Source organism: Sceloporus occidentalis, unplaced genomic scaffold, assembly GCF_023333645.1.
Source record: "Sceloporus occidentalis isolate IW3139 unplaced genomic scaffold, rSceOcc1.0.p SCAF_1, whole genome shotgun sequence".
Lineage (NCBI taxonomy): Eukaryota > Metazoa > Chordata > Lepidosauria > Squamata > Phrynosomatidae > Sceloporus > Sceloporus occidentalis.
In genome coordinates this window covers 303,279,021-303,291,880 of record NW_028316981.1, presented here as the reverse complement: position 1 = coordinate 303,291,880, position 12,860 = coordinate 303,279,021, and the positions used below count along the sequence as shown (strand labels likewise).

At 40.8% G+C, this 12,860-nt stretch overlaps 1 protein-coding gene across 1 annotated transcript in view; it reads left to right on the top strand.

The window, feature by feature from the left end:
- LOC149324177 (netrin receptor DCC) overlaps positions 1 to 12,243 on the top strand; it is a 227,729-nt gene extending 215,486 nt beyond the window's left edge. Inside the window, exons 16-17 of the mRNA XM_089487445.1 lie at positions 7,751 to 7,893; positions 10,314 to 12,243. Of these exons, the coding sequence (XP_089343571.1) occupies positions 7,751 to 7,893; positions 10,314 to 10,403 (233 nt within the window). The 3' untranslated portion in view covers positions 10,404 to 12,243. The remainder of the gene's footprint in view (positions 1 to 7,750; positions 7,894 to 10,313) is intronic.
- Positions 12,244 to 12,860: the final 617 nt, after the last annotated feature.

Genomic DNA, 12,860 nt, shown 5'->3' with positions numbered 1-12,860 from the left:
AGATTTCTCAGGCATCAAGGGATCATCTCCTGTCATTAGACACACTGATGAAACATCATCCCAGGTGATTAGCAGGTAACCAGCTGCACAGAATGATAGTCTGTCAAGCAACCACCACGCCATGTAGATGCAAGTAAGCAATGCAGTATTGGCAGTGTGTTTTCCAAAGTGTGATTGCCTATTTGACTGCACCTTGGTGGAAACAGCATTGCTTCTACAGGGAGCTTGACTGCAGATGCAAGAAATGATGTACAGCTGCAATATGTTTGGACCTGCCAATATTTTTAATTTTTCTTCAGACTAAATTGTTTCTTTTCTAAAGAAAATATCATGACAAATGATGGAATGTTTTATTTCTCTTTAGGGCACTTCCTAAGCTATTGAATTTTAATCTTCCCCAGAATAACATTTGGCAAAATGTTCTCATCCTGTTGCACCATAAATGAATGCTGGATTCAATTACAGAGCCACTTTCCATGGGATCTCATATTCGTGTATTTGTTATATTGATACTTACTGCCAATGAGCTCAAGTTGGCACACACTGCTCTCTCTGAAGTTCCCTCCTCACCAACCTGTTGAGGTCCATTAAACCATTTTTTTTATTTGAAAAAATTCTCCCATGTTAGGCAGGAAATCTATTCCATTAGTCCAGACTTTAAAGATATTGTTCAAGGTGTTGTATACATTTTGAGGATTGGGCCCAACACTCTAGATAGCTGACCTTTATCTTTAAAGTTCAGACTAAAATGTGGAATGGATATATCACTCCAATGGCAAGAAAGCCAGCAGCCACTATGGTTAAAACAGTACTCTATCCAATAATAGTGAAAGGTGGGAGGTTTAGGGGGGGGACAGACAAAAATGAAAGCAATTCTTCACTCAGTGTATTGTTGAACTGTTGAATTTGCTTGTACTGGTGAGCACTATGGCCACCAATTTGGATACATGTAAAAAGGGATTAAGCCATAGTTCATAATCCCTACAGCCATATCACCTTGATCCCATCTGATCGTGGGGGCCATTCATACTACCTTTTAACCCGGTTTTGAAATCGATTCTTCCATGTGAAGTTCATATTGGGCTCTGTCACAATCCATGTCGAGGCTTGCACAAGGAAATGCCCCTTAGCGCGGGCTATAGAGATTCAGCTAAAATCCATCTTTTCTGAAAAGACCCGGGCTCTGCGAAATATGAACTTGCCCTCAATCATGATCGGGGCAAATTCAGGGAGGGATTAAGGTCAGAGGGTGGGCAGAGGTCAGAGCATTCCCTCCCCTCATCGGAGGGGAGGGGGAGGAGGAGGAGGAGGAGGAAAGAGACGAAGGAAAAAGGGGAATCTGGAGGAAAGGGTGACAGGAGGCAAAAGGGGAAATCAGGGTGACGAGGGCTGCAAAGAGCTGTCAGAGGGAGGGTGGGGGGGAGTGGAGAAAGTGGTGGAGGAGGAGGAGGCAGGAGGAAGGAGCCATGGGGAGAAGGGAGCCATGGAGGGCATTCTATAACGGAGCAGGAGGAGGAGGATGAATGAGCCAGGGCAGCTCAGAGGAGGGGAGGGTCAGAAGGAAGGAGGAGGAGGAGGATTACCAAAGGAAATTGGGCTGCGGGGCCAAGCCGGGGGATGTAGGGAAATTAGGCTGCAGCAGAAGGAGCCTCTTTTATTTTTGACAATTTATGCGCATGATTTTTTGGGTGACATGTCTGTGTGCTTGCTTGTGCTACTTTCATTTCCTCTCGCTCCTGGATTATTATTATTATTATTAGTAGTAGTAGTAGTAGTAGTAGTGTTATATGAGGATGCTACAGTCAGAATGCCTGCACTGCATTTCCCCTTTTATTCCCAATTGATTCCATGGGTCAGTTGGAACTGACAGGTCAACTCTCTCTCAGCCTCAGTGGAAGGCAATGGCAAAGCTCCTCTGAAGAGAATGTAGCAGGAGGAAAGGGGTCAGTTCAGGTCAGGTCACAGGCAGGGCACGAACGGAGCTCCCATCAGGCACCTTCCCCCCTTTTTTATTTTTTTAAAATTATTTTTGACAAAATATTGCATGTTTTTTTTTCTTGAGGCAGATATATAGATGGATAGAACGTGGCTAGCTGCTTGTTCCCTTTCACTTTCATTTGCTGGCTTCCAGCAAAGGGGAAATGTTGCAAAGGGCAAGACTGAATGCTACAATTCGAATGTTACATTTGTTGCTCTTGTCAATTTGGCAAATTGGCAAAATGATACATGCTTTTGCTACTGTCTCTAAGGGGTAGCCCTGAACTGCTTTTAAAAGCAAAAAACAATGCATGGCAATTGCATCCTTTTCTGGCATTTCTGAGGTGAGGAATTTATTATTATTATTATTATTATTATTATTATTACTACTACTACTACTACTACTACATGTGCAAGAGGCATTCTGGGGTGGCAAGGAGTGAGGGATACAGGATGCATTAGCTTGCATTTTGGGGTTGAAAATGTTGCCAAGGGCAGATCATTACCTGCACTGACCCAAATGCCTACAACACACACAGACACACAAAATTTTAAATTTGATTTGACAAAATGTGCGCATTTTGTGCCTGGCTCTTTTAAAAAAAAAGGAGGGGGGAAGCACACTTCCGATGCCCCAATGAGTACTGCAACGTGACGATCGCTTGATTGAAAGCAGGCGCCTTCATGTTAAACCCGATTTCTTGTAGAAGGCATTCGGGTTAAAATGCCCCTGAATTGTAGTGGCCACTTGCTAACAGAGAGATTCGGGAGGGGGGGGGCCTCCGAATCTGCCCAGTTCCTTCAGGAGCAAACCCGCCAGTGGGAATGTGGTCTTGGAAGCTAAGCAGAGTCGGTCCTGGTTAATTCTTGGATGGGAATACCAGGTGCTGTAGGCCTTTTAGGAGAGCCAGCATGGTGTAGTGGTTTGGGCACTGAACTATGACACTGGAGACCAGGGTCTGAATCCCTGTTTGGCTATGGATAACCTTGGCCATATCACACTCTCTCAGCCTCAAAGGAAGGCAAAGGCAAAACTCCTCTGAACAAATCTTACCAAGAAAGCCCCTTGATAGGGTTACCTTAGTGTAGCCATAAGTCAGAAACAACATGAAGGCATACAACAGAAACAACTTGAAGGCATACAACTAAAACAACTGATCCATCAGGATTTTTTTATTTCCATGTTAATTGTACTATTTTCCCATGGAACCTGCAGCCTGATTGAACATCATGCAGTGGAACAACTCACAGCATCAAAATAACTTCAAGCAGTCCTAGTTAAATACTTCTCCTCGGTTTCTTCTTTTTCTTCTTTTTTGTACTTTGTACTATTTTAAAAAGCACAGGCACACAGTTATCTCCTAGGGATGAGTATATCTTATGTTCCTTCTTTGAGGTTGGAAGAAGTTCAGCAAAACCAGTTATTAAAGAACTCATTTATTATAGTGAAGATAACCAAGCGATTGTATCTTTTGAAGCATTTACTTCTCTCCCCCCCCCCCCCCCCGCTTTTTTTTTTAAAGCTTTTCCTTCTTTTCATTTCACTTAAACTTGGATTATCAAAGAGATCCAGGCATACAGGAAATGTCTGATCTTTTTTCTTCTTCTTTTTTCTCTTTTTTTTTCTTTTTTTTTGGTCTCTTGCTTGCTTGCAGAAAGGTACTTATCACTAACAAAGTGCAGCATGGCACTCTAATTTGGGACCGCATCCGTTCTGACTTTGAATAGTCTTAAGCTTTTGCTGAAGCAACCCACTGTACTTTAGCATTTAATTAAAATTAATGTAAAATGATAAACCCAGTTCTTAGAAACAGGGAGAAGGAAGAGAAATTTGATGCATGTTTTAAAAAAACCTATTATCTCACTATCCTGTTTTGGTTTTGAAAGAATTATGTATCACATTAAATAGCTTAACTACAAGCTAAGAGTTTGCTGGAATAGCTCTTTCAATTTTTGTTCCATTATTTATGGATAGAGAAACAAATTGGCTGCATCAATGGAATGGACTTTGAAACTAGATGCAATATCACCCATTACTTTAAACACACATAATCCTGGTTGTTGTTGTTGATGTTGTTTGCTTTCAAGTCATTTCTGACTTATGGTAACCCTAAGTCAAACCTATCATGCTTTGTTTTGTTTTTGCATTTTATGACTGAGACCTCGTGAAAACCCTTGTGATGTCATGGGTGCAGACCCTGGTGATGTCATTAAGCAGGATGTCTTAAGCATGGCTGCTACAGAATATGCCATTCAAATTAAAAATCACCATATCTCACAAATGAGGAAAAATACACACAGAGAAACACACTTCAAGGAAGTGCTCCCTATCCCTAAGATACCTCCACTTCTCCCCATTAGACTTGAGAAGAGTGGCCAGGCTCCAGGCCAGGCTATGGGATCTGAGATCTTAACTGAATCAACTGAATTTATATAAATACTGACCTACAAAATCCCAGGTGACCCTGAGATTCCAGGCCCTGAGACTCTAGGCCAGGCTCTGGGATTTGAGATCTTAACTGAATCAACTGAATTTATATAAATACTGACCTACAAAATCCCAGGTGACCCTGAGATTCCAGGCCCTGAGACTCTAGGCCAGGCTCTGGGATTTGAGATCTTAACTGAATCAACTGAATTTATATAAATACTGACATACAAAATCCCAGGTGACCCTGAGATTCCAGGCCCTGAGACTCTAGGCCAGGCTCTGGGATTTGAGATCTTAACTGAATCAACTGAATTTATATAAATACTGACATACAAAATCCCAGGTGACCCTGAGATTCCAGGCCCTGAGACTCTAGGCCAGGCTCTGGGATTTGAGATCTTAACTGAATCAACTGAATTTATATAAATACTGACATACAAAATCCCAGGTGACCCTGAGATTCCAGGCCCTGAGACTCTAGGCCAGGCTCTGGGATTTGAGATCTTAACTGAATCAACTGAATTTATATAAATACTGACCTACAAAATCCCAGGTGACCCTGAGATTCCAGGCCCTGAGACTCTAGGCCAGGCTCTGGGATTTGAGATCTTAACTGAATCAACTGAATTTATATAAATACTGACCTACAAAATCCCAGGTGACCCTGAGATTCCAGGCCCTGAGACTCTAGGCCAGGCTCTGGGATTTGAGATCTTAACTGAATCAACTGAATTTATATAAATACTGACATACAAAATCCCAGGTGACCCTGAGATTCCAGGCCCTGAGACTCTAGGCCAGGCTCTGGGATTTGAGATCTTAACTGAATCAACTGAATTTATATAAATACTGACATACAAAATCCCAGGTGACCCTGAGATTCCAGGCCCTGAGACTCTAGGCCAGGCTCTGGGATTTGAGATCTTAACTGAATCAACTGAATTTATATAAATACTGACATACAAAATCCCAGGTGACCCTGAGATTCCAGGCCCTGAGACTCTAGGCCAGGCTCTGGGATTTGAGATCTTAACTGAATCAACTGAATTTATATAAATACTGACATACAAAATCCCAGGTGACCCTGAGATTCCAGGCCCTGAGACTCTAGGCCAAGCTCTGGGATTTGAGATCTTAACTGAATCAATTGAATGTATATAAGTACTGACTTACAAAATCCCAGGTGATGCAACGGAGCTACTCTAGGTGAGGCTGAAATGTTTGGAGTCTCTTATTCCAGAGTTTCACAGGCTGCTGAGGGGAACCAATATTTTTTTCCCTTGTGTACCAAGGACTGGCATCATATTTATTCCCATTGGCTACAATTTCTACTTTCTTTCCTGGAAGCCTGCTTGGCATTAGTAACCAGTAGCTCATTGGTCCAGGTCCACCACCTTGAGTAGTCCTGTCTCAAAAGCAGTGTATTCCACTGTCAAATAGCTCTTACTGTCAGAAAATTCTTCCTAATGTTTAGGTGGAATCTCTTTTCCCATACATGAGTCCATTGCTCCATGTCCTAATCCCTGAAGCAGTAGAAAACAAGCTTCCTCCATCCTCAAAATGACATCCTTTCCGATATTTAAACAAGACTGCCATGTCATCTCCTAACCTTCTCTTCCCCAGGCTAAACATACCCAGCTCCCTAAGCTGTTCCTCATAGGGCATGGTTTCAAAACCTTTCACCATTTTGGTCGCCCTGCTCTAGACATGGTCCAACCCTGTGATCCAGAATAACTCCATCCCCACTGCCCACAAAATTCCTTCTAATTTTGTGCCCAAATGGTTCTGCTTACCATAGCTACATATTTATATTGTTTTATTGTGGAGCTTGGAAACATTTTCTTGCCATGCTGGATAGGAGATTCTGGGAGTTTTTGTCCACACAGAGAGACCTTTTGCTGAGTTTTGCTAGTTTCATGTGATGATTTTCCTCCAAGTGATTTTGGACTACTGCAAGACAGCAGAAAATCCTTTCCTTGAGAACCTTAGCCATCCTTTACTCTGTTGACCAGCTGTTGACAGAAGACCAGGCTCCTAGTATTTGGACATCTTTGTTAATTTCATTCTCAAAGAAAGTAATGAGTACGTTTAGCAATTTTCCTCCTGCTGCAAAAAAAGTCCTTAAAAAATGAATGGTTTTCAAAGACTATTGGCGGCTTGGTAGTATTCTGTGGGGGAGGGGGACCCAAGTCCTTGTAGGTTTAAGGTATTTTAGACTGTCTGTTTTGTTTGGAGGAAAAGAAGTAGCAACCACTACTTACCCCTCTGACAAAAACATAACTACAGTACCAGCACAGATTTGTGCCAACCAACCAAGCTGAAAGTGAAAGATGCAAGTAGCAGTCACTTGCCTGACAGAACATCAAAAACTCTTCAAGACATAGTTATTACCTATAAAGCCCTGAACATACAGTAGAAGACCACCACCACCCCTGCATCTCATACAGACCTCTAATATCATCTGCCTTTTAAAAACCATAGAAAGCTACCTAATACTGAGTGAAACTATTGGGCCATGTATCCCAAAAGGGTCAACTCTGACTAGCCGCAGCACTCCAGAATTTCAGGCACAATTTTTCCTATCCCCATCTGGAGACCCTTTGTATCCCCTGGTACTCCATCCTGGTCCCTTTCAGGTTCTAACATGGTCGAACACTATTTAGCATTTGAAATTAGTCAGGATTGGTTGCATTCAAAGTGGAATGATGCTAGTTCTATCTATGCATCACCATTTCCATTGGCATCCCTATAGTTATATTTAACTTCTTCAGAGATTTTCATAACCTGAGAACATTTTGAAAGCAATATAATATAACCAATTTGATGGGAGTTCATCATTATGAGAGAAAGCAGAGATTTACAAAATTTAATATGCTTGGCACCCAACTCCAAACTATAGGTGCAATATAGACCTTTTATTCCAATAGATCTCAATAGAAAAGATTGGGGGCATACCTAGTTACTCCTCTGAGATCAACAAAATGTTATGAAGTGACTAAGACTTGCTTGATTTTGCCCCAAATTTACTTGGAAATGTGTGGGATTAATTTCAGTTCAGTAGTTGCATATTTCAATTTGCATAAGGCTGTAGCTTTCATTCAACCGAGCTATTTTCTTAGATCTTATGTGAATCTTACACTGTTTTCATTTTAGATGTTATTTGATTCCATCTTTTTTAAACCTATGCTAAACGTTTAAGGTGCAACAAATTATAACTTTTCAATCAGCACAGGAATAAGATATAGACCTTTGAAATCTACATGCATGCTAATGTTGCTTCTGCCTTCTTCCAGATGTGATTCTCTCAGTAATGTTGTCCCAATTTGCCCATTTCTTTTTCAGCACCCAGCCTTCCCAAGGCTCAGGTTAAGACAGCATCACTTGGACTAGCTGGAAAAGCAAGATCTCCTCTGCTTCCCGTCTCAGTACCAACTGCTCCAGAAGCATCAGAAGAGGGTCACAAACAAACAGAAGATCCTGCAAATGTAAGAATAAGTTGAGAGTTCTAGTTTTGTAGCCAAGGGTCCGTAGGGGAATTTTATTATGTTGTTATTAGCTCAAATATTGCAAGAGGGGCTGGCTACAAGAGCCCACCGAAATCGCCCTCCCGATATGTATACGGAGTAGACCAGGGGATCCCAATAAATAAAGCTGAGACAGATATTAATAACTAGATGTCTAATTTATTAAAACAGGGGAAAAACACATGTGTTGTTCATACACTCACACACACACTCAGGACTCAGGGAAATTAGGGTTGAACTTTTGTTCAACTGGTGAACTTTTGTAATAGCCACATGGAAGCATTTTTAGCCACCGCATGGGGGAAGATTTCAATCTATCTCTCATGGATTTCATCCTCCTTCATATCCTTACAGAAATATTCAGCTCTGGAGATATTCTCCCTTCCATTTTCCCTTTTCTTTTAGTTTTCATCACAGCTTTTGTTCCACAACCATAATGCAGCTACCATGGTTTAGAGCCCATTGTTTGCCAGTGTCAGTGGCTACTGAAACAATTGGTAACTGAAATGGGCATGAGGCACAGTCAGCAGGTGGGCATAATCCATTGGGGGAAATCTCCCTTGTCCTAAACCATATGACATTTTTAATTTTAAAAAAATCTAAACTAATTTTAAAATGGGGAGCTTGGAGAGCCCATAGCAACAGTTAGGGCCTCAAAGACTGTACATTCCCCACCCTGCATTTAAAGGCTTAAAGACCTTTATTTATTTATTTATTTATTTATTTATTTATTTATTTATTTTAATTTAAGGCTTAATTGGATTGGTTGTTTAATAGTTTAAACATTCTTATATCATTTGTTTTGTCAATATTTTTTTACTTATATTTTAAACTCCTTTGGGTCCCATATTGGGAGAAAGGTGGACAGAATGTGATACAGCCATGGCTATCCTCACAGTTAGGCAGGTGAGGCAACCACTTCTGACAACAGATTCTTAGAGCCATGAACAGACTGTCCCCGATAACCAATGTCTTCCAAGATGCTGTGGCCTTGAATCCACTACTACAGGTTTTAGCCTGAGTTTTAAAAGAGCCATACTATCTGGTCCATGCTATCTGGTAGACTGTATCTCCAAGAAAAGCCCTTCTCTCAGTCCCACCAACCTCACAGACATGGCTGATGGAAATGTGAGAGAGGTCCTTTTTAGTGGCTGCCCCTGTGCTCTGGAACTCCCTTCCTGGGGAGGCTAGAATGGTCTCCTGCTTGCTGTTCTTCTGTAGGTCAGGAAAGTTTATTCCTACAAGCTTTTAAAACTGCAAGATTTTTAAAGCAAGGGCTTTAGACTGAGGATGCTGCCTTGGTTTTTACTGAACTATTTTCTGTTGTGTGCTTTAAATTGTTTTAATGTTTTGCATAGTTTAATTCCATTTTAATGTTGACTTTTGCATGCTTTCCCCTATACTGACTTTGTTTTAAATTGCAAGCTGCCTTGAGTCCCAATTTTGGGACCAGCAATCACTGCAGATGATAAAGTGTTAATTAATAATATGTATTGTACTTTTAGTGCTAGGGATGGAGTGGAGCCCTGGTGGTGCAGTGGTTAAATGCCTGTACTGCAAGCCACAAGGTGGTGAATTTGATCCCAGGGGCTACAAGGTCCCCTCATCCTTGCATCCTTCCATAGGCCACTAAAATGAATACCCAGCTTGTTGGAGGCAATTAGCTTACACATTGTAAACTGCTTAGGGAGTGCTTGGTTCACTGATAAGCACTACAGAAATGTACCTGCTATATATTGCTGCCCCAAATGTAAAAATAATTGAGTCAAGCCCAGGCACTCTCCAAAATCCACCTGAAAAGCCTTGCTGCTGTATCAGCCAAAGACGTTTTGTAGCACTGGCATACAAGGTATAGTCAGCCCTTTTTATACACTGATTTTTTATACATGGATTCAAGCATCCACGGTTTGAATATATTCAAGCAAAGTATAAATTTCAAATATCAAACCTTGATTTTCCATTTTTATAAGGGACACCATTTTGCTCTGTCATATTTAATGTGACTTGAGCATACACTGATCTTGTCACCCACGGGGGATCTTGGATATATATAACAAGGGTCCACTGAACTGAATGATGACACATCCAGCCCCCTCCTGCCAGTGCCCCAGGGTACAACAAGCAGCAAGATAAGAGGGCCAGATATTTCATATTTTAATGCCCCACTCACCATGGTATGGGTGCCAGGCTTTTAACATGGATTTTAGAGACATTTAGGTTTAAGGCAAGGGTACCATGATTGCTAATATGCATAGCAACAATTACAAAGCCTTAAGTCTAGTTTATGATATCACTCATACTGAGTTGGATGCCAGCTATCATCTTCTATTCAGCTTCAGCTTCAATAAATAAATAAATAAAGTTGGTTCCTTTCTCCTCAGGTATATGAACAGGATGATCTGAGTGAACAGATGGCTAGTTTGGAGGGCCTAATGAAGCAACTTAATGCCATCACAGGCTCAGCCTTCTGAAAGCTTTGGATGAGGAATAGAAGAATGGAGTTACCCAGGAACATTGCAGCATACCAGCGTTTCAAACATACCACCACTCAAAGTCCTCATCTGCTATAAAGCCAACCAACACACCATCAAACCCCATTCTAAGGAGGGATCTTACAGTCTGAAAATAAAATTGTGTGTTCATACAGATCCAGCAACAGTCTGACATAAAGATGAATGAGAAACATTGCGAAGCAAGAAACAAGATGTCTGCACAATAGCCCACACCTCTTGGTGGTAGTTTTGTTCTTCTGGCCTTAATAATGCACAGGGGGGAGAGGAGTCATAGCTTAGGCCTGCTTGACATATTATCCTGCTGCTAACATTTTGTGGCTCTTAATTACCTTACTTACATGTGAGAGGTACAACCAATGTTGCCCAAAATGAAATTCAAAGTAAAATGTGGGATTATGCTTCCTCGGGGGAAATTCCTATGAACCCTTGAGGAAAATAAGACAAATTCTTCATGCAGTGTCTTCTCTTTGATACATTGTCAATAATACTTCCCAGATATTTTTTAAAAAGAAATCAAACACTTCAGACTTTCTAAAGACAAACTCTATCAGTGAAGTCCATTTGCAATTATATCTGCAAATCCACCGAACATGTAATGGACCACCTCTGGTCCCTGTACTTATGCTGTACTCATCCTTTCCTTTCACTAGGCCTCTCCATTCCCCCAAATTTACCTTTGTGAATTTGCGGGAGTCAGAAAGCAGAATGTATTTATAGAAACAGTAAAGATTTATAGTCTGAGAATGTGTGCAGGGCATCTGTTAAGGACAGAGAGCCTGGACCAAGTAGATCCCATTGCACCTCACTTCCAGCATTAATAACTGTTCTACATAAATGTCCAGGTAGGAATGTCTTGAGTTTTAAATTGTGGTTGGTGCCCCTATTGCAAATTCTCCTTCCAGCTATTATCATCCATTCAAAGAGGTACTCTTTGGGCAAGTGGAGAGATTGGATGGACTTCTCCCAGTGAATCAACATAATCACTTCAGCTAATTCTTACGGTAGTCATGATGGGATAAGATATCACCAAGTAAGCTTTCAAAAAATCTAAGCTAATTATGAGCTTGTCCATCCATCACAAATTGCCACTGGACCTTTTAAAAAATAAAATTAGAAGCAAACCTGCTGTTTCTTCCTTCAGTTGAACATTACAAGATTTTCTAAGGAAGCCAAATGACATTTGATAATACTAGCAACATCGCTCAAAATTTTGGATACATATAATACAAGTTTTAGCCATCTAATATAATTCTTCTGTAGTTCAAATGAACTCAAACCATGTGGTTGCTACTTCATACAAGAAACCAAGTAGGTCAGTTTCTCAGCCACAATGACACCATCATGGTAATATGTGAAGCAGGTCTTGGAGGACATTATTTCCTTGTTAGACAGGTTTGTAATTTCATGCTGTAGACCCTACAAGAACATTGTGACATGCATCTCAAGCCACTGTGAAATCATATGCAATATGTTACTCCTCTTCTTTGTTTTTCTTCATAATTTCAGTGTGAAATATCAGCACATGGCACCAAAGGGGTGAAAGTATTCTCAACAGCACAAAAAATGAATGCCAATATAGTAATGTTCACACACATAAACACATATATCAGTCACATAACAAGTGGTAGCCATTTTTGAGAGAGAGGTCAATCACTTGTGCAAATCTCCTCATGGCTACATATATGCTTGAATGGAGTTTATGAGTATTGCATCTTTGGCAGGCTGCTAGTGTCTGTAAGCATCTGACACCAGGTCTAATATATAATCATTTAGTTCAAAAGAACAGAAGAGAGGCAAGTAATACACATGTGCTACTGATGTTTTGCTCTGTATGTGTCATAACATGCTCCCTGCAGTAGCAACACGATAGACAATGTCTGCAATTGACATGCCTCTACTTCATCCTAATGCAAAACTGCTCAGTTTCATAAGTCTGCAGCACAACTTCCAAGGAAGACAGCTTCTTCATGTTAAATCAAGTGTTGAGGTTTGTCATGTTCTAGCAATTCCAAGTTGTAAGCAGTGAGCTGAAAAGACAGAACAGAAACTGGATCATGAGATTTGCTGTGCCAGCAAATAAGTCCCTTGAATAGGATGAGAAGATCATGTCACAAAGTATGACATTTTGCCTGCATTCAGAGGCATTTCACGCAGTACAAATGTTTACAGACAAGCTACCAGAATGTTAGAGAAGAAGAGGGAAAGGAGAAGTCTTTTCACAAAAATGTTTTCATGCTGCTATCAGACAGTGGAAAGCAAAACTGGCCTTTACCATTTACATCAGGATTTGGATTAGAAATGTAAATGATTGCTTTCCTCTCACTCCCATTCCAGTATTCTGGTTTTTTATTGCTGTGTTTTTCCATTGACATCCAGAACTGGTGACATGAACAAAACGTTGTGTGCACACTTCTC